The 27,263-nt window shown below is 41.3% G+C and overlaps 1 protein-coding gene across 1 annotated transcript; it reads right to left on the bottom strand.

Moving 5' to 3' along the window:
* Positions 1-24,331, bottom strand: LOC137536568 (nuclear receptor coactivator 4-like). Its single transcript, XM_068258813.1, has 10 exons — positions 24,244-24,331; positions 21,031-21,179; positions 17,594-17,734; positions 16,025-16,113; positions 15,276-15,384; positions 13,376-13,477; positions 11,752-11,901; positions 6,670-7,680; positions 6,075-6,167; positions 1-2,864 (listed from the first exon to the last, which is right to left on the bottom strand). The coding sequence occupies exons 1-10, from the start codon at positions 24,263-24,265 to the stop codon at positions 2,859-2,861; spliced, it is 1,872 nt and encodes a 623-aa protein (XP_068114914.1). The 5' UTR covers positions 24,266-24,331; the 3' UTR covers positions 1-2,858.
* Between the last annotated feature and the right edge of the window lie 2,932 nt (positions 24,332-27,263).

Genomic DNA, 27,263 nt, shown 5'->3' with positions numbered 1-27,263 from the left:
TATTGCTACAAGATTTTAATGATAAAATATAAAGGAAAAGATATTGTATTTTTTTTTTTTTTTTTAAAGTCGTGTTACCCATACGGACAAAACCATGATGGCTGATAAATAAAATGATGCACCACAGTGATTCATTCATTAGGTACAGACATACATTAGGCTTTAGTTACTAAGGGTTTACCAGGCTGGAGCTCAGTGAAGAGCATAGGTGATTGTGCAAGACTGGCTTTAACATTTAGGCATGGTTCACACGCATTTTTTTTCAGACTGTAAACCAGCACACATCCCATGTTAATCAGTGGGTAGTTCACATAACGTGGAATTTTTAGCTCACCTTGTATACACAGTCTGGACAGGCTGCAGCATTTTCTCAGACCCAGTGTGCGTTTGTTTTGTTTTTTTACAATGTGCTGCTGTGGACAACAGCAGATCTATTTTCACATACAAACAGCATGGTATTCCAAAAATAAAATGTGCAAAAAAGGTGCACAATTTCCGTGTATATAAGTGTGAGGCTACCCTAAATAAAAGAACCTCTCCCTCTAGTTTTAACTAATTCTCTCTATCCTTTCCTGCTTGTTTGTAATTTGTTTTAAAAGCTCCAGTAAAAACTGTAATGGCGATAATATAATTTAACTCTCCTGGTGTGTTATTGGCCATACACAGTTTCTTCCTGATAGAACCCAGGCATTCTATTATATTTACTGATATCTATTATACCATATCTGTCCCTCTAGATATCCCTAACTCATTCAAATAGCAGGAATCCGACAGCTGTCTAGGGGGAGTTTCAGGGCCCTTTCACACTGTTACGTTGCTAAATCGCAATGGAGCTGAAAAAGTAGGACTGTGACCTATACAGTACAATGAAAGTATGCCTCACATTGTAAATGCATGCATTGGCCGTCACCACACTACATATGAAAGCCCCATAGGAATATCATTGCAATGCAATAACTTGGTTCATTGCAATCCAATTGACTTAGGGTGAAAGTGCCCTTAACCACTAGCAGTTTATAACATTTGATCAACGCAAAAAATAAAAAGTAATAAATATTATTCCTATTCAATGCTAAACCTAATGACACTTTCTAAAATTCTTTATATTCGTGCTGTAAGTACATGCAGGCAATCTTTGCATAATTCATCACTAGTTTTCAAGCCTGGGAAAACCTTAACAAGTCCAGCCCATTAGAACAATTCAGAGGATGAGCTGCAAGCTTCCCACTGGGAATCCAGTCTAGGAACAACTGGAGCCAGCGTTGCCTCACACCGAAGTCAGTTTTCTGCAGGCTCTTCCAAATGATGAATGGCTATCCTAACGTTATGGGAACATTCAACAATAAAAAGTTCACAAATAATAAATGTATCCTAATAGATAATCAATAAAAATATATAAGTCACTTTAAAGTAAGATTGGAAACAGAAATTGTAATGTTAGATGTTAAAGACATACATTTTTAAAATAAATTGCATGTTTAACTTTTGTGCAAAATTTTAAATGGCTAGAGAATGTATCTGCTCATTTTGTAAAACCTAGGCAGTGACAACTAGTCACGATGGAAAGTGACCTTCAGAGGACAACACATGTGACTGATCAGACGTTTCATAAATATAGGCCGCTGGAATAATATGCAGATTTTTTTTTCCTGTAAGATTTGAATAGGAGGTTTCGCTGACAGAAACATTAAGCCACTCAGCTCCCATATTCAAATATAAATTTTGAACTCAAAAGCCGAGATAGGCATTACTGATTCTGTTGCCATGTAGCCTTCACTTGATTGTCACCTCAACTAGTGTATTTTTCATCAAATGCTCAGGTTGTTTTGCCTAGCTTTGTGATTGTTTTGCTTTAAAGTATCCCCAACCAAAAGCGGTACTAATATGCCCATTTATCTGTTATCCTGATGCCTACCCTCCAAAGATCCCAGAATATATCAAGTACCCTGATGCTTGGCTATACACTTCCTGCATCCTCGCCATTCAATGCCACAGTACTGGCAAGGCAACACAGCTTGCAGCAACTGTAGCCTTCACATGTGCAAAAAGAAAATTCAGATCTCTCTCCACATTTTTCCCTTCCACAGCGATTATGGAAAACTACTGCTTTCACCGTTACATTTTTTTTAATTCTGTTAAAATATTACCAGGAAATGCTAGGGTGGGTGGGTAGACCTGACTCAGGTGCAAAGGTGACTACAGCCAATGAAAGATTAGCATAAATCAAACTTTATTTACCCCCTCTCACCACACAAGTGTACTTTTATCACAAATCAAGTGCTGCCTATAACTACCAGTAACGCCCAAAGACAACATAAGGTAAAGGAACCACATGCATCTTTATGTTCAAATCTCTAGTGTGATTGTAAGTAGACAGGAAACGATAAATGGTTTTTGAAGCATAGCACCAAAATGTGATTCAAGTAGCTGAGGCTCTTTTCACAGAAAGGTCTGGGACAGAAAGGTAGACTGGACTAGGATTCTGATTAAAAGTATTTCTGAATATTCCAATTAAAATATGCCTAGAATCAAAAATTCCAGTTCTGTGCCCCGTTTTTAAAGAAAACATCAGGACACATACGGTACATAGAAGGAGCTAGGGTTATGCTAAAAACAGAAAAAGGTTGTATGTTACAGCATCACATAGTGGCAATGCCAATACAAACACTGAGGGCATTTTCCTGCATAACACTGCAAGCCACATAACCTAAAATAAGTTTGGTGGGGACTTAAAAAAAAAAAAAATGATGTTGTGAATAAGCAGAACAATCATCTTGATGTAACGGCAGATCGAGTGCCATGAAGATTTGTATGTGCGTTGTTAGCGAGGATCATCTGTGGTGAGATCACAAGGTGCTTCACATCTGAAAGTAGAGAATTTCATACATGTAAAACTAGTCACGGTTTCAGTTAGTTTAGCACTAAAGATTAAAAAAAAAAAAAAAAAAAAAAAAAAGACTAGTAATTGAAGTTTGAATGCAAATCTAATGCAATTGTAGCTTTGAAATTGGGGATGACGTCGCTGAGGTTTCATTTTGGGACCCTTTATTGTTGCACCGCATACAGAACTGTCTATATCAGGGCTGTGGAGTCAGCACAAAAATCATCTAACTCAAAATCTGACAACTCAGTTTATGAAAACACCAACCCAGACTCCAGGTACCCAAAATTGCTACAACTCCAACTCAACAGCCCTGGTTTATACAGGACTATTCAGAAATAGGCATATGTGTTTCAGGGATATGTCTACTCTCTTACTGTTTGCCAGCCACTAACATCAAATGACTTTGGGTTATGTTCAGACATCACATGCAATGAGGTTCGTTTTTAGGTCATGTACATAGCTGGAGGTTTGAAGGAAATCTATAATAAAATACCCATTACAGTTCATGGCAGAATGTAATGTAAATAAACAGGACTTGCAGCATGGCTGTGCTGCTCACACAGGCAAACCTCAAATTTCTCTTTCACCAGTATTCATTTTATAACCCAACAGTGATATGTGACAATTATACTCCATTTCAATGCTTGCCTCTTGACAAACAGTACATGTTTTACAGGAAATTGCATATATTTACAGATGGTGATTAATTAGTGACTCACCAGAGCTGATTTGTCCCTTTATAGATTCCCCAGAACAGAAAAATTGGTGTGACTGCAAAAGCGCAGGTTTGTGGGAAATGCAAACAAATTAGCATTGATAATGGGAATTCAACCCACCAATGCCAATCTGAGGGTGAACATAAAGACTTTAGATTGAGCGGACAATAAACGCTCAATTAAGAAATAAGGGTGCCCATAAATCAATTGATTTGCAGGCCAATTGACCTTTCGATCCAATAATTTTAGTCGAATCAATACCGCAACAGTCTTCTGATTTTCACACTTACCGTATTTTTCGGACCATAAGACGCACTTTTTCTCCCCCAAACATGGGGGTAAAAAGTGCCTGCGTCTTATGGTCCGAATGCAGCCTGGCGCCAGGTGTCCCCCTCTAGGACTTGAAGCAGTAATGTGGCCCGTGTCCCTGCAGCTGTCCTGTTATTTCCCCGTCTCTGTAAGGTGTCCGTGGGGAGTGTGAAGGATCGTTATGCCCACCCCTTCATGTCCCCGGAACTGCCCCGTCTCCTCTGCCCGGTCCTCTGCTATGTCCATCTCTGTAGCTTGGAAGTGTGCAGGATCGTAATGTACCCCCTTCGTGTCCCCGCCGCTGTCCGTCCTTACAAGCTCCTCTGCCCCGCCTCCTCTGCCCCGTCCTCTTCTTTGCCTATTGGGGGAGTAGTCTGTGGCTTACCGATGCACGGCACTACAGTGCAGAGATATCGAGTGGTAATCCTTCTGGGAAGCCGCTGCGGGGTCCGTGCACGTTGCTGAATGTTTATCTCCCTTCACTTCCGCTTACGTCATCAATGCGGAAGTGAAGGGAGATAGACATTCGGCAACGTGCACGGATCCCGCAGCGGCTTCCCAGAAGGATTACCGCTCGATATCTCTGCACTGTAGTGCCGTGCATTGGTAAGCCACAGACTACTCCCCCGATGGGCAAAGAAGAGGACGGGGCAGAGGAGCTTGTAAGGACGGACAGCGGCGGGGACACGAAGGGGGTACATTACGATCCTGCACACTTCCCAGCTACAGAGATGGACATAGCAGAGGACGGGGCAGACAGGCTTATAAGGACGAACAGCTGCTGGGACACGAAGGGGGTACATTACGTTCCTGCACATTTCCCAGGTACAGAGATGGACATAGAGGAGGCGGGGCAGACAGGCCTAGAAGGGCAGGGAAGTTGTGGGGACACGAGGGGGGCATTACGATCCTGTACACTCCCCGTGGATACATTTAGAGAGATGGGGAAAGAAGACAGGAGTAAGAGGGGGATGGACAGACCAGTACAGGGGGCATCTAAAAAAAATCAGGGGTCACCTATTTGCACACAGGGGGCACTTTAAATGGCACAGGGGCACCTAATAGCACACGGGGTACTTTAAATGGCACAGGGGCACCTAACAGCACACGGGGTACTTTAAATGGCACAGGGGCACCTAAAAGCACATGGGGCACTTTAAATGACACAGAGGCACCTAACAGCACACAGGGGCACTTTAAATGACACAAGGGCACCTAAGAGCACACAGTGGGCTTTTTAAATGACACAGGGGCATCTAACAGCACACAGGGGCACCTAAGAGCACACGGGGACACTTTAGAACACCCAGCGGGCACTTTAGAGAACACAGGGGGCACCAAAGAGAATAGGGGAGCATTTAAGAGGACACAGGGAAGTGGAGATCATAAAGGGGACACAAGAGGTACAAGGGTGACATATTAATTGAGGAGGAGAGAAGATCCACAAGATGCCCCTGAACCATGGACACACCAAGTTTGTTGTTTTTTTTTTCCCCCTGGTTTTTGTCCTCTAAACCTAGGTGCGTCTTATGATCCGGAGCGTCTTATGGTCCGAAAAATACGGTAATGATCAAAATTAACTCCTATTAAAGGGATACTGTAGGGGGGGGTCGGGGGAAAATGAGCTGAACTTACCCGGGGCTTTTAATGGTCCCCCGCAGACAACCTGTGTTGGCGCAGCCACTCCCCGATGTTCCGGCCCCGCCTCCGGTTCACTTCTGGAATTTCTGACTTTAAAGTCAGAAAACCACTCTGCCTGCGTTGCCGTGTCCTCGATCCCGCTGATGGCACCAGGAGCATACTGCGCAGACACAGACCATACTGGGCTTCTGCTATACACTCCTGGTGACATCGGCGGGAGCGAGGACACGGCAACGCAGGCGCAGTGGTTTTCTGACTTTAAAGTCAGAAATTCCAGAAGTGAACTGGAGGCGGGGCCAGAGCATTGGTGAGTGGCTGCGCCAACACAGGATGTCTGCGGGGGACCATTAGAAGCCCCGGGTAAGTTCAGCTCAGTTCACCCGACCCCCCTACAGTATCCCTTTAACCCTTTCAGACTGAGAAAGAAGAGAAGCAACACAGCATAGTCAATTGTGTGCTTGGCACTAAACATACACATATCCATCTCATCATGTAACTTAAAATATAAGGAAATTAGCATTTACCTGCAAGGGAGTGCGATATAACCACTGGTCTTTGTCTGCTGCCAATTTCATACAGGTAAAAAGGTCACAGACATCAGGAAGGCCATAATATTCCTATTTAATAAGCAAAAATGACGACATTTTACAAAGGCAGAAAAATTAAAGGTAACTTGTTACATTTAAGATTTCATACTATGTAATGAGAAAGCAATTCCTCTCAGTTCAGCTGTGTTTTAACTTTTAGTATATGGAGGCTGCCATATTTATTTCCTTTTAAACAAGATCAGTTGCCTGGCAGCCCTGCTGATCCCTCTGAATCACATACCTAAAACAAGCATGTGTCAAATCAAGTCAAATTTCAGTCAGAGCACCTGATCTGCATGCTTGTTTAAGGTCTATGGCTAAAAGAATTGGTGGAATTGGAAGATGATCAGCAGGACAGTCAGTCAATATACATTGTTTTGAAAGGAAATAAACCTGTCTGCCTCCATATCTGTCAAATACCAGGTGCACTTTAAATTAATCTTCAGAAAACATCTATAAAATAGCAGCATTTAGAATTTTTTCTTTTGCCACTGATAAACAGAGATAGTTAAAGAACTTTTGAGATACGTACATGTGCTTTTTTACGCAAGAGCCATTTATCTTGTAGTGCAGACTGTTCTGATGTTTCCACATTATCAGTGCTCTTGGAAGACAACACCCAGTTAGAGGCATCTATTGGCAAATGGAATGGTGAAAGTTCTTCGGTATGGTTCAGCTTCCATTTACTGTCTGATAACTCCTTCTCAACTTTCTCCTGTGTTATTGTAGATTGGACAACCCAGTTGCTCAGGGGTGTCTCGAGCAAAGATTTGAAATGCCTCAGTGCTGGATCACATTCTTCTGCTGTTTTGGTGCATGTCTCATCTCCAGAGGGTCTTTTCCATGGATGTAGCCACATGGTGATGGAAGGTTTCGACTTCTCAGAATCCTTGTTTCGGGTCTTGTGTTCAGGGTTTAAAGGCATGCCATTTTTATCTTTACCCTCCTTTTTTAAAAGCCACTTCCTCAGCGCATCTTTTTCACAACTTTCATCACAAATACACTCTGAGAAGGTGGAACAGGGCTCATTGGCTTTGCAGATTTCTTCCATCTTAAAAACTGGTTGCTGTTCCTTTAGAAGCCACATATCTATATTTGATCCGGAGTTTTTCTTTGCTCCAAGTTGCTCGTTCAAGCATTTGAGATTCACAAGGTTTTCTATTTCCAATGCAGCTATCTGACCACCACAACAGTTGCCACAAGGCTCTACTTTGTGAAGCCAATCACTCATGTTATAGTCCTGAACAAATGGATGAAAGATGACCTTCCATTTATCTACATTCTCAGACTCTGAGATACTAGCTGGAGAAATCAACCACTCTGAAAGATCCATTTCCTCCTGATCATCCAATTCAAAGTCAACATCCTCAACTTTTTCAAAAGAGGAAGAGGAGGTGGACTCTGAGTTGTCACGTGTACGGATTCCAGTTTGCTCAGGAAGAGCTTCTGTTTTTTGAGACTGTAGCAGCCAATTGTGCAATTCTCCCAGTGAGCCCCAGATTTTCTCCAGATCAAATGTGGGTGGCGCAGGTAGCTCTGAACACTATAACAGAAGAATTTATACAACAGGTTACATTTTACAACATGTAGACAGTCAAAATGATATTTACAGAACACTATGTGATGGCATGCACCAGAGATTCTGACTTGGCCATTCAACAGTTGATCACTTCTGATCTGCAACTTCTCATCCACCACATGACTAGATTTTTACCAATTGATAATGCAGTGGCCTGCAGCATTCACTTCATTAGGTACCCAGGGTATAAGCAAAGCAGGATTCCATCTGTATAAAGTATGCAGGTAACTAATGTATAACAATTGTGTTTCATTAGTTAACTTGCACACATACACACGATTCAATTTTCTTGCAGATTTACCTGCCTGATCAATTTTTTCTAACATTTCCAATCTGAATTTTGAACGATTTTTTAATTGATTCCCATTCACTTCTATGGAAATCGATTGGAAAAATCGATGGTAATTCAGATCGGACATGTTGAAAAAAATCGATCTGACAGGTAAACCTGCCAGAAAATGGTATCATGTGTACTTAGCGTAAGGCAGAAAATTTAAGCAAGGCTTGAAGTACCATGTTATACCCAAACAAACAGAAGTGATACAAATGCTTTCATATTTTATAGTGAACCTGAAGTGAAAAACTTATAAAATAAGCAATTGTATATGTGTTATGGATGAAGCATTATAGAAAAGTCTCATTTTTATTTTCAGTTTGATAACTATTTTTAAGATTGTATCATACAGTCACTGGTGCTGTTTAGAATCCACACACTGAACTTAACTTCAGGCTACTTACACACCAAGACGTTGCGTATTAGGGGTCGTTATGTATGGTGGTGTTGAAGTTGGACGTCAGATTGAGCTGCGTTATGCAGGTCTCAAAGCAGCCGCTCTAGGTTAGTGATAGGAAGTCCGGATCTTTTTAAGGATTCGGATCATTTGAATCGTATCATTGAAAAGATCTGGATCTTTGATCCGAATCATTTGAATCATTTTACTAGGGAAGCAGACTGGGTGACATGACTAGCAGGACAGGACTTTCCATGCACTGTACATTCTGTATGTTCCTGTTTCTTCCAGACAGACATCCACTGTGAACTGAATCTTTCATTGTGATGATCCGGATAATTCGACTAACAAAAAAGATCTGGATCAAATGAACGATTCGTTCATGATCTGGACAACACTACAGTCCTACCACAAGTCTCTGCAGTGCAGTGAATATTAATGAGCCATGTGGCTGGCTGCGGAGGAGGAGGGGAGACCTCCTCCTCCAACATTACTGAGCATGTGTAAGCAGTCTAACGCTGCTTAGCCCAGTATAACGTACAGCATGCAGTACTTTGTTTAAACGTGCTGCGTTACTGTGTAACAACGTGGGCACTGTGAACAGCACAATTGATTTTACAGTGCTGTGAGTTAGGCTGTGTTACTGGCTGCTGTAACGTGGGACTTTAACGTCCCACTGTGAAACCAGCCTTAGTGAAACCTGAATAGATTCCTTATCTCCTGGTTTCTCAACTGCATTGGCTTCTATTCACTATTCAGGAAACCAGACTGAATTTAACAAGCTGTTGGCAGGCTCTTTCGCATAGAGAACAACTCAAGTATAAAAAAAAAAAAAAAGAAAAGAAAGAAAAACTCTTGCTGTACTGGAAAACAGATAGGGTATTCTGTTCATTTTAAGGTTCTCATCATGTCACTTCAGGCATGTATTAAAGTAAACCTGTCATCAGGGCTGTGGAGTCGGTCCAAAAATCCACCGACTCCGACTCCTCAGTTTAGGATTCCACCGACTCCTCGACTCAGACTCCTCTAATTTGCATATTACAATTTTGTTGATTAAAAGTATGCAACATGAAATTCGTCTCTTAACTGCCAACGCTTAGGAATTTTACAAGACAACTGAAGTGAGAAGGATATGTAGACTACTATATTTATTCCCTTTAGACTAAAACTAGTCCTTGGTAAGAGTACTTGTAAAAGGTACAAACCGGAACAAAGAACATCTATCAGGCCCAAGGCAATGTAAGTGTGGGTACATGTAAGAATGATGTGCAGGTACTCTGCAGGGGAATGAGGAGATTGTAAACAGACAACACCTCTGTGTTCAATGTGCACAGCATTCTCAGTGGATTCCCTGCAGCTTTGTGGGAAATGCATATGTAGAGTATAGTACTACTGTGTAACAAAGTAAACCTGAGACAGATGAAATTAAAGTTTTATACATACCTGGGGCTTCCTCCAGCCACCTTCAGGATAATCAGTCCCTCGTTGTCCTCCTCCACCACCTGGATCTTCTGCTATGAGTCCAGGTACTTGAGCCAGTCGGGCGTAGTGCGCATGCACACACTCCGCCGCCAGGAGCATACTACACCTGTGCAGCACTATTGCGCAGGTGCAGAATGTTCCTGGCTGTGGGAGCTTCATGCGGCTGGACAGCGCTGACTGGCTGAATTACCAGGACTCATAGCAGAAGATCCGGGTGGTGGAGGACAGCGAGGGAATGACTAGACTGAAGGGGGCTGGAGGAAGCCCCAAGTATGTATAAAACTTTACTTTTCATCCGTCTCTGTTACCCTTTAATTTGTAGTCACCAAACAAATTTTAACAACATATCAAATTATTTGATTTCATCAGCAAAGGGAGTGCATACATTTGCATAAATCAGCATCAATGCAGAATTATTTCCATCTCGTTGACCATCTCTATTAGTGACACAGCTACACATCAGGCTTTATTCTTACAGCATAGATGTTATTTAGTATATATAAGAGATTCCTGTGTACACATCATATATACAGTCACAATCAGATGTATATCTGACCTTAAAAATATGGGGACTGCTTTATTGAAGCAGCACAAGTAACTAATTTTGATTGGTTTATTTCATTTTTGTGGACTGAACACAGCTATTACTGTATATATACATTATTTTTAATGACTTATGTGAGAAATAGAACATTTTATCATATTTTCTATTTTAATTACAGTTACAAATTCATTAGGAGTCGGAGCATTTTTTCCCGACTCCGACTCCAGGCACCCAAAATTGCCCGACTCCACGACTCCGACTCCACAGCCCTGCCTGTCATTACAGAAATGAAAGCTGCCACTTTAGTGTCTAAAGTTGTCAGTTTTAAAGCAGTCATGGGACATCCCAGGACTTCATTACTTTAGTGGTTTACAGATGTGACAAACTTGTAGGGTAAGAATTTTAAATACATTGGCTACTTGTGTGTTCCAGGTCAGTGTTTTTCTATATAGTGAAGTTATTTAAAAGAAGCTACACTACTTCAAAACTGAAGTCAAGTAAATAAATCAGTTCAATGCATTATATACAGTCACAGTGTTGACTATATTAAATTGAAACTGAACTCTTGCACAGGACACAAGGAAAACATAACCGAAATGCACCTTGTATGCATTTAAAGAGTTTATCCTGTGTAATTCCCCCTCATTTGTGTCTAATCAGTAGCTGTAATTTGATTTTTCCCCTGTGTCACATGACTGTCTATGGCAGGTAAGCCCATTTGAACGCACAGGAAACAATGTCTGCTTCCTGAATCAGAAAGTAAAAACTGTGCAGATTTAATTTAGGATTTCTATAGCTGTAACAAAGAATTTTTTTTTGTTTAAAAGGTTATTATGATGTTGTGCATCTTTTACAGCAGAGAGTTGTGAGTTCAGGTCCACTTTAAGGTGAGGGAAACAAATACGGAAAAAAATATATAGGTGGGCTTTACAGCACAATTAAACCCTGGGAGCATTGCTGCTGTACTCTAAAAAGTAAAGAGGAATGTGTCTTGTTGTGTACATTAGTGATAACAGTCACGCTGGAATAGCAAAGCAGTTGTGGCGTAGACTGGAAAATGGTAGTCAAGCCAGAAGTAGCTGCAATGGGAGTGCTCAGTGCTGCTATCATGTTGCAGCTGATTTGTTTTTCCACAAAAAACTTGGAGCATACAGCTTTACCCCTTACTGCAAATTAGTTGTAAACTGACAGTGGATAATGTTGCCAGGATTTAAAGTGGGCTTTATATTTTCAATAAATGACGACAATTCAGTGGAACATGTTTAAGCAAGAACTTACATCAACAGACTCTGTGATATTAGATTTCATCAACCAATCTTGTGGAGAAGTATTTGTAATGTACAGTGGAGGGCATGAAGGTACACTGCTGACTTTGTTCTCCATCAACCATCCAGATACAGAAGTGCTCAGACTTCCAGACAAGGTTTTCTGATAAAAATAATAAATAAATAAAAAAAAATAAAAAAAAAATCACTTAGTCAAACAAACCAGATTCTGTGTGAAATGCAAATCTAACACTGGGTGCCGTGCCAAAAATCCCCCAATACTTTAACAGGCCAACAACAAATTTGCAAGTAAAAGCTACTAAAATACAAAAACATCTTTATGCAAAAATATTTTCGCTGCGCTGCGTAATATGTTGGCGCTTTATAAATACAATAAATAAACCAAGCACACAGGATCTATCTTGAGGGGGCCCACAAACTAAAGCAGAAAACCATGGAACACAAAATTCACTGAGCAGTTTCACATTACTGGATTTAAACAATATTGCTGTCAAGCTTAAATCAAGCTTAAAAGGGAACCAGAGACAAAAATGAAAAATGTTTTTATGCATACCTGGGGCTTCCTCCAGCCCCATCCGCATGGATTGCTCCCACGCCACATCCTTCGCTGTCTCTATCGCCGGTACCGGGTCCCGTCACTTCCGCCGGACGTGGCCAGTTGTACGCATCCACAGGGTCTCCCTCGCCGGCGCCTGCACAGTGCGGAGAGCGCACTGCGCTTGCGTCAACTGGCCGAAGTGATGGGACCCAGTACCGGCGATATAGGCAGCGGAGGACAGCGGCGTGGGAGAGATCCATGCTGATGGCGCTGGAGGAAGCCCCAGGTATGTATAGTTCTAATTTGGTCGTTCGTCTCTGGCTCTCTTTAACCCCTCCACATTCCTGGGTTTTTACCCCATACCTTCCTGACACTTCAGCTGTATTAATACTGAATTTTTTCATTACTTATCACATTCAAGTGATTTATTTTAGATAGATAGATAGATAGATAGAATCTATTTAGTTTTTTATTTTTCAGGACAATCTAACATCATTCACCCAGTCTGTAGCGATCGGTTATAATTGCTAAGGCAACAGTTCGAGGGCCCCAGTGCTGTACGGATACAATGCTAGGAAATGGCAGAGCAATACATCTGTAAAGCATTGGGACCCCGAACTGTCACCCTAGAGATCGCAATTGATCACTATAGGCGGCAATCCTGAAAAGTATATTAACATGTATAAGTATTACAGGGGTTAAAAGGCTAGGTAGGGGTTAAAAATTAACTGAAGGGGAGAAAAAAAGAACAGAAAAACACTTTTTTGTGACAGTCACTTTCACTTATTTTCTAAACTTAAAAAAATAATAATAATAATAATAATAATAATAATAATAATAATAATAATAAATATATATATATATATATATATATATATATATATATATATATATATATATATATATATATATATATATATATATATATATATATATATATATATATATATATATATATATATATATATATATATATATATATATATATATATATATATATATATATATATATATAAATATATATATATATATATATAAATCTGTAGGCGAGATGTCAGACATAGCAGGGCTAATATACCTGTTCCGTTGGTGGGACATAACAATGGTTGAGAAGCCAGGGATTGTGGGTAACAAAACTGCATGATGCTGGGTTGGCAGGTGCTGGAACCTCTTCACAGTTCTTTGAAAGACAGCAAAAAAAATAAATTAATACAGAACATACTGAAACCTGGAAATATAAATATTCTAATCTTAAAGTGTACCTGAGATGGGGCCCCTTTCAAAAATGTATACATACCCAGGGCTTCCTCCAGCCCCCTCCGGCCTGATCGCTCCCTAGTCGTCCTCAGTTGCCTTCTCCCTCGCCCGCAACCAGAAAATCCTTCAGTCGGGGCCAGTTGGCACAGGCGCAGTCCGGCCAGGGAGCGTTCTGCGCCTGCTCAGTAGTACTGTGTAAGTGCAGAACGCTCCCGACGACGTGAACGCAGCAGGAGCGCACTCGTGGCCAGGCCGCACATTAGCAGTTGGCCACGGACTGAGGGACTCTCCAGGGCCAATTCTGGATGATCAGGGAGTCGGAAGAAGATGGCGTGTGAGCGATCAGCCCAGATGGGGCTGAAGGAAGCCACAGGTATGTATATTTTAAACGCCCATCCAAGGTTCCCTTTAGAGCCTATATCCAGGCCGATGTTTTAGTTATACTAATTAGACCCACCTTATCCCGCTACACTAGAGCTTTACAACACAATTTTCAAATTGAGAGCAACAGCCACCTTCGGACTGGAACATGCTTTCCATCCCATAAAAAAGTTCATGTGGGGGAGGGGATTTAAAGCTAAAGGAGAATAAAACATTCACAGGCAGACACTGGAGAGGTCTCACATCCTTTCACTATTAACTTGAATGTGAAATCTGGAAATCTAGAAATCTAATTATACGTTTACAAAACCAGCTTTGTCAAAAAAGATGTAATTGTTTATACACACACAATGGAGAAAGGTTAGATAAACTGGGTTTATTTAGTCTAGAGAAAAGACGCCTTAGAGGGGATCTAATTAACATGTATAAATACATCAGAGGGCAATATAATACCTTGGCGGATGAGCTTTTTGTCCCTAGGCCTTCTCAAAGGACTAGAGGACATGATCTGCGCATGGAGGAAAAATGTTTTAGCCATTTATTTAGGAAAGGGTTCTTTACAGTAAGAGTGATTAAGATGTGGAATGCATTGCCACAGGAAGTCGTTATGGCAAACTCTATACCTGCATTTAAAGGGGGCTTAGATGCTTTCCTTGCGTTGAAAGACATCCATGGCTACAATTACTAGGTAATGCCTAATGATGTTGATCCAGGGATTTTATCTGATTGCCATCTGGAGTCGGGAAGGAATTTTTCCCTTTAGGGGCTAATTGGACCATGCCTTGTAAGGGTTTTTTCGCCTTCCTCTGGATCAACAGGGATATGTGAGGGAGCAGGCTGGTGTTGTACTTTATACTGGTTGAACTCGATGGACGTATGTCTTTTTTCAACCAAAATAACTATGTAACTATGTAATGGCTCTAGTTTTGTGAAAGAAAAGTGAAAAGAGTTAGAATTACTACCTTCCCCATAAATAATATGAGGACATCCCTCATTATAATGACATTCCCCTCCTCCAAAAATGGCTTTAGACTGTAGGCTTGCAAGAGCAGGGCTCTCTTACATCTCGGTCTTGGAATTTGTTATTTTGGGTTGTGCAAATTGTTATACATTGTATTCATCATGTTACATTTGTCACTGTAATTACCAATCTTGTCTTTTGTACCAATTCTGTATATTGGTGTATACCATTTTTGTATTATAATGTACCCAATGTTACTTTCTTACTTAGTACACACAGAATATGTTGTCGCGTTATAAAATCAATAATAATAAGAATCATCACCTAGCAGACAAGTCAGTTTGAAAACAAGGCACTGCATGAACAGAGGTGCTCTTACCACAGTTTTAATTGATCCAAATGCGGTTATAGCTTTTCTGAGAGAAACAGGATCAGCTTCGAAACTGAGAGTGGATGACTCTTCAGGTTTTAGTGCAAGACTGCCCAGCCTGATAAGTAAAACCAAAACACCATGAAAAGGATCTCCAGATGAAATGGCAGTGAAAAACTAAATAGATCAGAGCGCCAACAGACATGCATCAATTCATATTCAAGGTACAAAATGCTAGATATGGAAAAACCTTACACTAGGAATCACAGCAGATGGACCCTGAAATCCCACACAAACCACTATTTCAGGGTTCTTGTAAACAATACAATGGATTTCTAGCAGATAAAGAGTTTGCTACTTCCTTTTACATATTAAATTTACCCTTGATGGTAGATGTTGCAATGCTATTCAGATGCCAGAGTTGTTTTGTTGAGGAACATGCTCTGCCATCCCACGCTGCCCACAAGCCCCCTAAAATAAATGATCTGTCTGAAAGTCTCCATCACTGCAACTTCCATCCTTCAGCATAGATGCTGATATAAACGGGTTTCCAATAAACTAAATGTGGGAAAATGATTACAGGACTAAATAAGGGATTTAGCATAACTATTCTGCAAAATAAAGAATTTGTAAATCTACTATTACAAGACAATGAAAAAACAAAAAGAGCACAAAAAATAAATAAATTACTCAATGAACACCCATCGCCTTATGCCCTTTTCTGCAATTTCAGCTGCACCATTCAAAAGACCACTTACTTTTCCAAACAAACTGTGATCTGGTTGGCAAGATCATTGCTATGGGGGGTCTCCAACTGGTGAATGAGGCAATTGAATTGTCCCAAGAGCTAAAATGTAAAGGAAAAACAAAACACTTTTACAAAAGCAAAGTGGTTACTTGACAGCCAGGCTATACACAAGGAGACCTCTTCCTGCCTGTCATTGCACACTGCCAATGCCTACTGACACGCTTTCCCTCCAACACAGCTGAGTAATCTAGGTAGCATAAAGTATCCAAGATCGCATCTACTATCACAGTGTAATACACTGGCACATCCTGACGGCGTGTCACGTGACACCCTGTTGCCATGGAGACTTGATGCTGAAAGTGGCTGTTAAGTGTTAACCCTCTCTTATCGCCCCCTGCAACTCTGCAGGGAGGAGAGGAATCATAAAAGCGTGTGCAGGCCAGATAGGGCCCATGGGCTGTAGTTTCCTAGCACTGGAAGAAGTCAATCTTGGCCAGGGCACTATGAGCATGAAGATTGTACATCCTCCCCATGTTGCCTGGGTTTCCTTCATGCATTCCAGTTATCTCCTATGCCCCACAAATTGACCATAGACTATTATTATTATTATTATTTATTGTATTTATGGTATGGTAGAGAAATTAGACTATGACCATAAGTGAGATTCTGAGCTCAAAGTTAAATTTGGTGACATATGTACTCTGCTAGATGTAAGATATTAGTGCTATGTAAATGCATAACAGAACAAAAATCCGTTGGGGGGGGGGGAGCACATGTTATCACCTAACCACTGACCCAGACATGACCGGAAAGTCACAAACTACTTCTTGAAAACTACAAAAGGATAGGATAAGAAAATATATGCAAGCGGCTCGTGCGCGCACCCGTGCATGTGCAGAATATGATGATCCGGCCATGGACCATTACAGAGTGAACATGAACAGCTGATTACTGGCCGACTGCGCAGCTGCTACACAGACACTACGAGGGGCTGGAAGACGCTCCAGATGAGTCAAGCTTTTTTTTTTTAAGCTGCCTCATGTATCCTTTAGTCTATTTGAATTACTCATGTTGTCAGGCTATGTTTGCGCATCATTCGACATCTGTCATCCATGGTGATAAAGAAGGAACAATTAATATAAAGATATTTATGAATTCATAGTAAAACATTGAAGCTCAATATACTGGTTTAGAATCAGTGTGAATACTATCACGCTACAAACACACCAGAGATATTGTAGAATATATCACATTTTCAGCCCATGGTGAAATTGACTAAGCATTCATTTGCTCCTCATGCGTCTGAAAATAATGTGCATAATTTTACCAGGCTGTCTGGTCTTACAGACCTCTGTTCACAATAAACTGACACTAATTTTGGGGTGTCAAAGACTTCTAGCTGCACATCTCAAGCCCCTAAAGTAAGAAGCTCTCTAGTAGCAGCTCACATTGTAATCATAACACACGTGGTTAGAATCCTATCTTGTCATACATTTCCAAATGTAAGTTTTTGTTAAATAGAATACAGGCCAAACAGTCAACAGCAATTTCACACTTCATTACGCTTAGAAAACCTTACCCAGTACAACTGCTGAGCCTGTTGTTGTAAAGCCTCTTCCTTCAGCTGTTGAATCAAGTCTGCCTGCTCCAAGAGCCAGATTTCACGACTGCGCAGGCACTCCAAATGGCGACTAATACAGGACTGGATCTGTGCTTTTACCTGCATGTGAAAAGATTAAGCATTATGCATGGTAGATGTTCTCTAAAAAACAACACAAAGAACCCCCACAAGTGTAAATCCTTTCCCATATGATAGCATAAGTGGAGAGGAGCCCCTTCCTTTACACACACACACATCTTCAAATGTGTGTCACGCAACAACAATGAAAGAAACAAAACACTCCTCACAGCTTAGAGAAAAAAAAACAAAATACGTTTTAAATATGCACTTGATATGGGGTGATGAGAATTATGGCGGACAACCATTGTGATACCCCTTTTTCATTCAGCTAATGCAAAAAAAAAAAAAAAAAAAAAAAAAAAAAAAAAAAAAAAAAATTGGAAAACTACACTACTTTCTTCTGAGGGGACCACAGTATTCTACTACAAAGGATTTGCTACATTTCCCTGCATGCCAATTCAGATCGGGAAATGCAGCCTATTAAAATCAAAAGGTTGCTGTCCGATTTGCATGCGGCATACAGTGCACTGAATGCATTTTAATGCATTCTGCTGCATTTTTAAGTTTCCATAGCAGTGCATTGAAAAGCTTTTGGCATCCACAAGAAAAAAAAAAATGCAGCATGCTTTTTTTGTGGATGCGAAAACGCACATCGCAACGAAATGTATTAAAAATAAAAAAGGCCCTTAGGCTTCTTTCATGCTGTACGTTGAAAAACGGATGCATTTTAACTCCTCAGTTGTTCCATAGCAGTGCATTGTGAAAAGCTTTCAGTTCTATCGCTTACAATGTAAATGGCTCCACAGGGAAACATGGACATCACCTTCACTTGGATTGCACATCAGTTGTCTGTTCAGTTATAACTGACAGCAACTAATAAAGTATGAAAGGACCCTACATCAGTTATAACCCTAGTTATAACTGCAGCCCATGTGAAGGTAATGTCCCTATTTCCCTTTTAGCAAGTTCTTATTATACGAGTTTTAACTGAAAGCTTTCTCACAATGCACTGCTATGGGACAAATGATCACTTAAAAAGCATCAGTTTTTCAGCGTACAGCGTGAAAGAGGCTTTACTTTAACAAAAAAAAAAAAAAAAAAAATCTTCATAAAAGAATTAAAAAAAAAAAATGGATTTGTGCATTCTCTAACATACAAAGTATTTACCTAGAAAAACATCACAATTACTGCTCACTACAGAACATATGGTAATGAGCAAACAGCTTAACTTCCAAAATATTGTTAACAACCAATTGTTTTTCTGGCAGAAGCTATAATTAACTGAGGTTTGTAAAAGTACACTGATCACCTCAAGAAAAACAGGGTTAAGGGAAGACTTCGTTCCAAAAGTCAACAACCTATATCTTACATAAAAATACAACAACAAAAGGTCATTTTTATAAACCACAACAAAATATACAAAAAAAAGTAGTGGTAAAATTCCACATAACTCATCCTGAAAAATATTCATCTTTTTAGGTGTGGAGTTATCCACGTTCTTTACCATTAAATACAGTAACACAAATTCCCAATCTTAAATAGTAGGTAAGGTTCACAAAGTTTCTTCCTTTATGGGAATTAGAACTGTCCATAAAAAACTGGAGGGGGGGGTTAACTACATAGACCAAATCTCTATGTGCGAGTCTAAGTGGGTATATAGTATGGGTAGCCTTGCACCGTGCGGACTATATACCGTACTTTTCGCCGTACAAGACGCACTTTTTCTCCCCAAAAAATGGGGAGAAAAAGTCCCTGCGTCTTATACGGCACAGGCAGGGATTCCCCGACTTACGAACGCCCGCCGATACGAACCGCGACCCGCCGTCGGGGATTCCCTGCCTGTGGTGCTGCTGTGGCCGTCTCCTTCCTCCCCGCTTGCCTCTACCCGCTTCCTCGGGTCCCCCCTGCGTGTTCTCGGGTCCCCCGTGTGAGAAGCGTCAGCACTTACCTCCTCCATCTTGCCCGCGGCGATTGAAGACATCCGGCTTCTGTGGGCAGCTTCCTCTAGTGCCAGCTTGTAATGACGCGTCATCGATGACGCATCATTACAAGCCGGCACTAGAGGAAGCCGCCCACTGAAGCCGGATGTTTTCAATCGCCGCGGGCAGATGGAGGAAGTAAGCGCTGCTATTTCTCACATAGGGGGACCCAAGGACATGCAGGGGGGGGACCGAGGACACCAGAATGAGGGGTAGAGGCAACCCGGGGGTGGCAGAGAGCAGACACATGGGGGCCAGAGGGCAGACACCTGGGGGCCAGAGGGCAGACGCCTGGGGGCCAGAGGGCAGACGCCTGGGGGCCAGAGGGCAGACGCCTGGGGGCACACAGCAGACGCCTGGGGGCACACAGCAGACGCCTGGGGGCACACAGCAGACGCCTGGGGGCACACAGCAGACACCTGGGGGCACACAGCAGCACACAGCAGCGCACTGGGGGCAGACAGCAGGATACATGAGGACACCATTTGGGGGAGGTAATGTACAAGGTGCTTCTGAAATATGGATGCACCAGATTTAGTTTTATGTTTTTTTTTTTTTGTTTTTGGCCTCTAAACCTAGGTGCGTCTTATATTCCGGAGCGTCTTATACGGCGCGAAATACGGTAATAAAATGTAGTATTTTGCATTTCTAGCAGATTAGGCTACACATGGATGTATGGCTGCATTAGTTTGTTTGGGAGTTTTCCTCCTTTTAGAGTTCCACTTTAAAATCTGATCTATGGTTGTGGGCACTATGTTAATGTTTTCTTTAATTTTTATCACTGTTTTTTGGGGTAAAAATTGCTCTATACAGAAGATCATCTGCTATCAGGCAATATTGATGTGGCAATCTTTTGTTTTAAATAATGTAGGTAAAAAAAACAAAGTCTTGTAAAAGCAATACCTTTTAATGGCTAACTGATAAAGTTAAATTATGCAAGCTTTCTGGTATTTAGAGCCAGTCTTCAGACATATTTCCAGATGTGATTTGTTTTAAATAAGATTTGTAAAATCAGATACCTAACAATGACGTCATGCGAAGGTGCTATAAAAATTGTGGGAACACAAATAATGCCAGAAAAGCCAGGCATGCATTCCAGACTGCTAGATTATAAACCACTATAGCATTAGTTATGGCACACAAGCATTCAAAAGACTCATTTTCTTCTGTTTCAACAGGTTCAGAAGTTTATTATGTAACTGAATTAGCAGACCTGATCTTATTAAAGAGAGAACAAAAGCATACACAAAAGAAACTAAAAGAAAATCATTTATTGCTTAAAGAATTTGTAGATCTGCTTTATTTTCCTTTATGTAAAATAATGAACATGCTGAGTATAAAGAAAGCAAGCAATACCTCTCTGCCATTTTCCTTCACTTGCTGCTCAGTTTTAAGTAGTGTTTGTATTGCAGCTTCCAATTCTTTTTTGGCTTGGAGACATTTGGAGAGTGGGTCTCTGCCACAGGAACTGAGGTCTTGGTCCAAATCCATGTCTTTTGGCACTTCTGGAAGGTAAAAACAAACATGTATGAGGCAGACTTCCTGATATTTGAAAGCAAAATGTTCTCTCCATGTACCTTTTAGCAAGCTCAGCAAGATAACATCAAGCAGCAAGAGAGAACTGCAACTAAAAGATAAAGAGGTGTGTCTCTACCAGGGAAAAATGCAACTCAGGATCTATCAGACAAAACAGCTGCTCAGACAGCATAGGGTACCCATATACACATCGAATTCCCTGCTGATGCAACAAAACGATCAATTCCTTTCCAAACTTGGTCAAACTTCCACTCAGCACATCAATCCTAAATATATATCAACTGGAGAACTATTGAAAATCGGTCTAACTGCAATATTGCACGGTGCTATGGCCAAGAAAATCAATGTGTGTATGACCTGATTCAGCCACCTGTATATTTAGCCACCAGAACGTCTTGCTTAGAGAAAACAGGTCATCTCTGCAGATGTAACTTCTGCTAAAGCCATAGAATAGTTCCCTCACTCTTAATGTTACTGCAGGATTATATACGAGCTTTGGGTTTTAATATAAACAAGAGCAAGAGATGGGAATGAAAACATGACATGATGTTGTAAACATTCCCTACTACCTTACAGAAAAAGAAAACAAGGAAGAGGATATGTAAAGAAATGGGATTAGTTGGGATTTACTCCTTTTCCTGTCCTCTGTTATGGTCATGGAACAGGAAGTGAGGTATAGTCTCTCCAGTGGGATATCCTGGAATCTCACAACAAGGGAAAAAAATAAACAAACCAAAAATACTGCATTATTGGTCACAGTCCTGTTAAAGTGATTTGTAACTGCAGACATACTTTGGTTTTAGGAGCAAAAGTATAACCACACCTATGCCTAAAGTGATCATATACTGCCTAATGCTGCACATTAAATATAGGGTGCATACAAACTAGAGATTCACAGGACAAGTGGACCTTGCCTGGCATACTACCATGGTCCTTGAAGGATCCTGTCTGTGAAGGCACCTGACACTTTTGCCAGCGTCAGAACTGCATCTACAAGACACACATGGCAGTTTGACCTAGTTGTTCCTTTCAAGCTGGGTTATGCCTGGGGCCAGAGCAAGGCAAACATTCCAAGCTGTTTATAGCACATCACCTCAGAACAGACAGATAGAAAACTGAACTTCATGTTGACCTAATGGTGGCCATACATGATACAATTTTTTCATACAATCTTACCATTTCTATGTAATATAAGGGAACTGCCTAAACTATCCTTTCAGTATATTCACTTAATTTACCCTCATACTACATAGAAATGGTAAGATTGTATGAAAAAATTGTACCATGTATGGCCACCATTACACTAAAAAGCAAATTCACAAAAACATATGCAGTATTTTTATGTGTGTACTGATATCGCTGCCGGTTGCATATTTTTGGAAAGTTTATCTGAGGGATTTTTATTAGCAACATCAAGCTATTTTCTATTATCCACCTCTTTAGGGTGCCCATTAACATTACAATTTTTAGCGATCATATTTTTGATAAGATCATCCAGATTGAAAGAAAAGACTGTATTTAATCTATCCACATCACTAAAATGTTCAACTTGCAATATCTAAACCAGTTATGATCATATCTATGGAAAAATTCACCAAGCAGAATTATTTATTTAAAGGGATACTGTAGGGGGGTAAGCCCCGGGTAAGTTCAACTCTTTTTTCCCCCGACCCCCCTACAGTATCCCTTTAAGGAAACAATCAATACATTGTTCAGGATTGATTGGGCCATCAGCTTCTTGATTTTCATGCAATACGAGCAGTCACTATTTTTTTTTTTTTTTTTTACCATTAGCAGGCACCTTAAATCTCCTTGGCCAGACCTCTCATACTAGCAATAATTAACAGAGTAACCAAGCAGCTTAGGGCCCTTTTCCACCAGCGCGTTTGCGCTGGCTGAATCGCAAAACCGCAAACCGCTAGCGATTTTACAATCGCTACGGTTTGCTTTTTAACATAGGAATCGCGGTAGGTCATTTCCACTACCGCGATTCGCTTTTGTCGGGAACGCGAACGCGCGGCGGAGCGATAATTGCCGCGATTTTTTCCCGCGATTTTGCTATGCAGTGCATAGCATAGCAAAATCGCGGCGGCGAACGTCGGGGAATCGCCGGTAATTGCGATTCAGCAATCGCTAGCGTTCAGCGTGAACGCTAGCGATTGCAAGTGGAAAAGGGCGATCCAAACTACTAGGAATGTATGGAGGGATAAAAGGAACCGTCCTCATCAGTACATGGCAGGGATTGATAAAGCTGTATGAAATAGGGCTTGGACGAGTACAACAGAGTAACCAAGCAGCTTAGGGTGATCCAAACTACTAGGAATGTATAGGGGGATAAAAGGATTAATAATTAAGTTTTGGTACGCAGTCCCTATAATTGCTTAGGCACAACCGTGTCCAATCTAGCGGTGACAAACACAGGTTCAAGTCACCATCAAAAGAAATGACAAGATGGAAAGGAAAACAATGAAACTGGGAATAGGCGCTGCTGTAGGCATCATGCTGTGAATTTTACACTGCTTAATGTCAAGTACATTGTGGAACTAGCAGACAAATCACCAGGGAGATAGATATATTATTTATTTATTGCAAAGGGACCTCTCTATGGACAAACGTAACGATGACCTAAATGTTCTGATTATTATTCAATCTGAAATAATAATAACGGTGCACAACACAGACGGCCACTCGGCCAGCACCGCGCGCGCGCGCGCGCACACACACACACACACACACACACACACACACACACACACACACACACACACACACACACACACACACACACACACACACACACACACACACACACACACACACACACACACACACACACACACACACACACACACACACACACACACACACACACACACACACACACACACACACACACACACACACACACACACACACACACACTGCCAGTTCTCCAACACAGATAGCGGTCATAGGGAGCTCTCGCTCTCTCTCTCTCTATGACTATGCTGCACACGGCAGTCTATTTGCAGCAGTAAGGTGACCTCGCCATACCTGACTCCGCGCGCAGCCTCATGCCCCGGTCACCGGCACAGCACTGATAACCGGAGCGGGCCTAGTATAAAGCCACCGCTGACGTCAAGGAATGTGGGCGGGGCCTCGATACCAGGACGCTACTAGCAGGAAGCTGCCGCTCACGTACGCACGCAGCCAGCTATGAAGCCAGAGGAGAGCTAGAGAGGAGGGGTGTGAGGTAAGAAGACACAGAAGGGCCCTGCGAGAGAAGAATGTATGCCACTGATAAGAGCTACAAGACTCCCACTTTCCACACATGCACATCTGATTCATCTGCTACGGAACTGAGTGCGACTCCTCCACAACTCCGGGGAAAACACGATCACCAATGCGAGATCCATGATTCACAAACGCTTCAAACAATGATAATGCTATTGAACAAAGGACTAAATTGTATACGCAACCCCAGTTATCTATAGTCACTAGTTTCCAAAAACGCCAATGAATCAGCGTAAGCGTTTCTACTTTTATGCTGGGAATACACGGTTCGTTTTTGCCTTCGTTTAAACCTTCGTTTCGTTCGGTAAACGAATCGAGTGTTGAAAACGTATGTGAAAATAGTCATAATCTCATTATAGTTTCGATTAATAGACCCCAAAAACGAACGACTAGTGATCGAACATGTTTGATATTATCTCTCTTTATCCATCTAATCGAGCCATTGGTAGGCTTGATGGCTGTTCAGATCGATTATACATTCGTTTTTGCTAGTCCGTCCCTGTAAAAAGGGATTTTCGTTTCGTTTCTTTGCAGCCTTAGATCATTGGAAAAACGAAACCATCAGAATCGGAAAAAAAAACTAAACCGTGGGTGGTGATATTAACCGTATGACTGATTATTTCGGGATCGAAAAGGACAAAAGGCACAATCGAAACGAAGGTTTAAACGAAGGCAAAAACGAACCGTGTATTCCCAGCATTAGGCAGAGTACCGTAAGTTTCCTCTACAAAGGGAAAAGCAGCTAAATTGGACTCCAGTTTAAAGCCTACACACGGTACAATTTTCCATCAGATCGTCTGTTGATCTGATAAATTGCATCATGGGTAGGCGTCTAAATTGCTCCCGATCGATTTTGCTGCCGATCGAACTTCCCAAAATCGATTGCGTTCCGATCAGAAAATTGCTAGGTACACACCATTATTATTATTATTTAGTATTTATATAGCGCCAACATATTACGCAGCGCTGTACAGTGTATATATATATATATTGTCTTGTCACTAACTGTCCCTCAAAGGAGCTCACAATCTAATCCCTACCATTGCCACATGTCTATATTATGTAGTGTAAGTACTGTAGTCTAGGGCCAATTTTTAGGGGGAGTCAATTAACTTATCTGTATGTTTTTGGAATGTGGGAGGAAACCGGAGTTCCCGGAGGAAACCCACGCAGACACGGAGAGAACATACAAACTCTTTGCATATAGTGCCCTGGCTGGGATTCGAACCAGGGACCCAGCGCTGCCAGGCGAGAGAGCTAACCACTACGCCACCGTGCTGCCCACACCAATTATTATCTGACATGTCTGATCTGCTCTCGATCAAAGGGATATTTTTAGACCACTAAATCGATCGGGAGCAGATTGGACATGTCGGAAAATATTGGTTCAATCTGATAGGAAATAGAATGGTGTGTACTTAGCATAAGGGAACCGGAAGTGAAAAATAAAAATTTAACTTTTCCGCATACCTATGTGGAGGTATGTTTGTGATGTCCCGCCAGCCAGGGCATTGGATCAAATTGGTGAATCGCAGGGACCAGGAGGCTCTTGCTGTTTGCTGACTGGCTGCCTTGTCCATCAGTGTTATCGCATGGTAATTGTTCATTAACTGCAAGTCCACTATGGTGAAAAATTGTAAAATTTAAAATATATGCAAACATACAAAAAAGAAGTGCATTTTTTCCAGAGTAAACCGAGCCATACATGACTTTTCTCCTATGTTGCTGTCCCTTACAGTAGGTAGTAGAAATCTGACAAAAGGGACAGATTTTGGACTAGTCCATCTCTTCATGGGGGATTCTCAGGGATTTATTTATTTTCAAAAACACTTACTGAATGGCAGTTGCTCTGTTCAACTGCCTAAAAAACTGTGTAGCGAGCAGGGAAGCTGGCCAGCATCATTGTTTAAATCTTTTTTTTTTTTTTTTTTTTAGGGAATATCTTTAGGGCAGCAAAAGGGATTCAGGAGGAGCACCACAAAGTGTAAAGATTAGTGTGCCACAATCTTCATCTCAATGCCCATAGAGACTCCCAGCAGTCAAAATCCAAGATGAGATCGGCACCACTCCAAAAAGTAGTATTAAAGCTCTTTTATTGCATTAAAGTGGTGGCATACACAATGACAGACGCTGTTTTGGGCATTGCCCTTTCTCAAATTGTAAGGCTATAACAATTTGAGAAAGGGCAATGCCCGAAACAGCGTCTGTCATTGTCTATGCCACCACTTTGATGCAATGAAAGTGCTTTATTACAACTTTTTGGAGTGGTGCCAATCTCATCTTGGATTTTGACTAGGGAATAGCTTTATAAAGAATAAAAGCCTTGCTGAGAATCCCCTATGGAGAGATGGACTAGTCCAAAACTTGTCGCTTCTGTCAGATTTCTACTACCTACTGTAAAGGTGCGTACACACATGCGACTATAGTCGTTTGAAACAATCGTTCCCCGATCCTTTCAAACGACGATCGTTTGAAAAATAGCAGCCAACGACCATGTAGTCTAACGACGGACGAGCTAGATCGTTCAAAACGAATGATCTAGCTTGGCGGATTTTTTCCAACGACGATCGTCTGCAAAAGTAGTACATCATTGGAAACGATCGTTCGTACTAGGCTTGACATGCGCATTTCACTATTTCTCCATGGAACTTTTCATTTTTATGCGCAGGCGCAGTAGTTACTTTTACGTGATGTAACATTTTTTATAACGATGTGATCGTTACACACCTTTTAAAACTAACTTTACTTAGGTCGTTCTTTCATCAATTAAAAGTTCGTTC

Source organism: Hyperolius riggenbachi, chromosome 10, assembly GCF_040937935.1.
Source record: "Hyperolius riggenbachi isolate aHypRig1 chromosome 10, aHypRig1.pri, whole genome shotgun sequence".
In the NCBI taxonomy this organism is placed as follows: domain Eukaryota; kingdom Metazoa; phylum Chordata; class Amphibia; order Anura; family Hyperoliidae; genus Hyperolius; species Hyperolius riggenbachi.
This window is presented reverse-complemented; position numbering and strand designations above follow the sequence as displayed.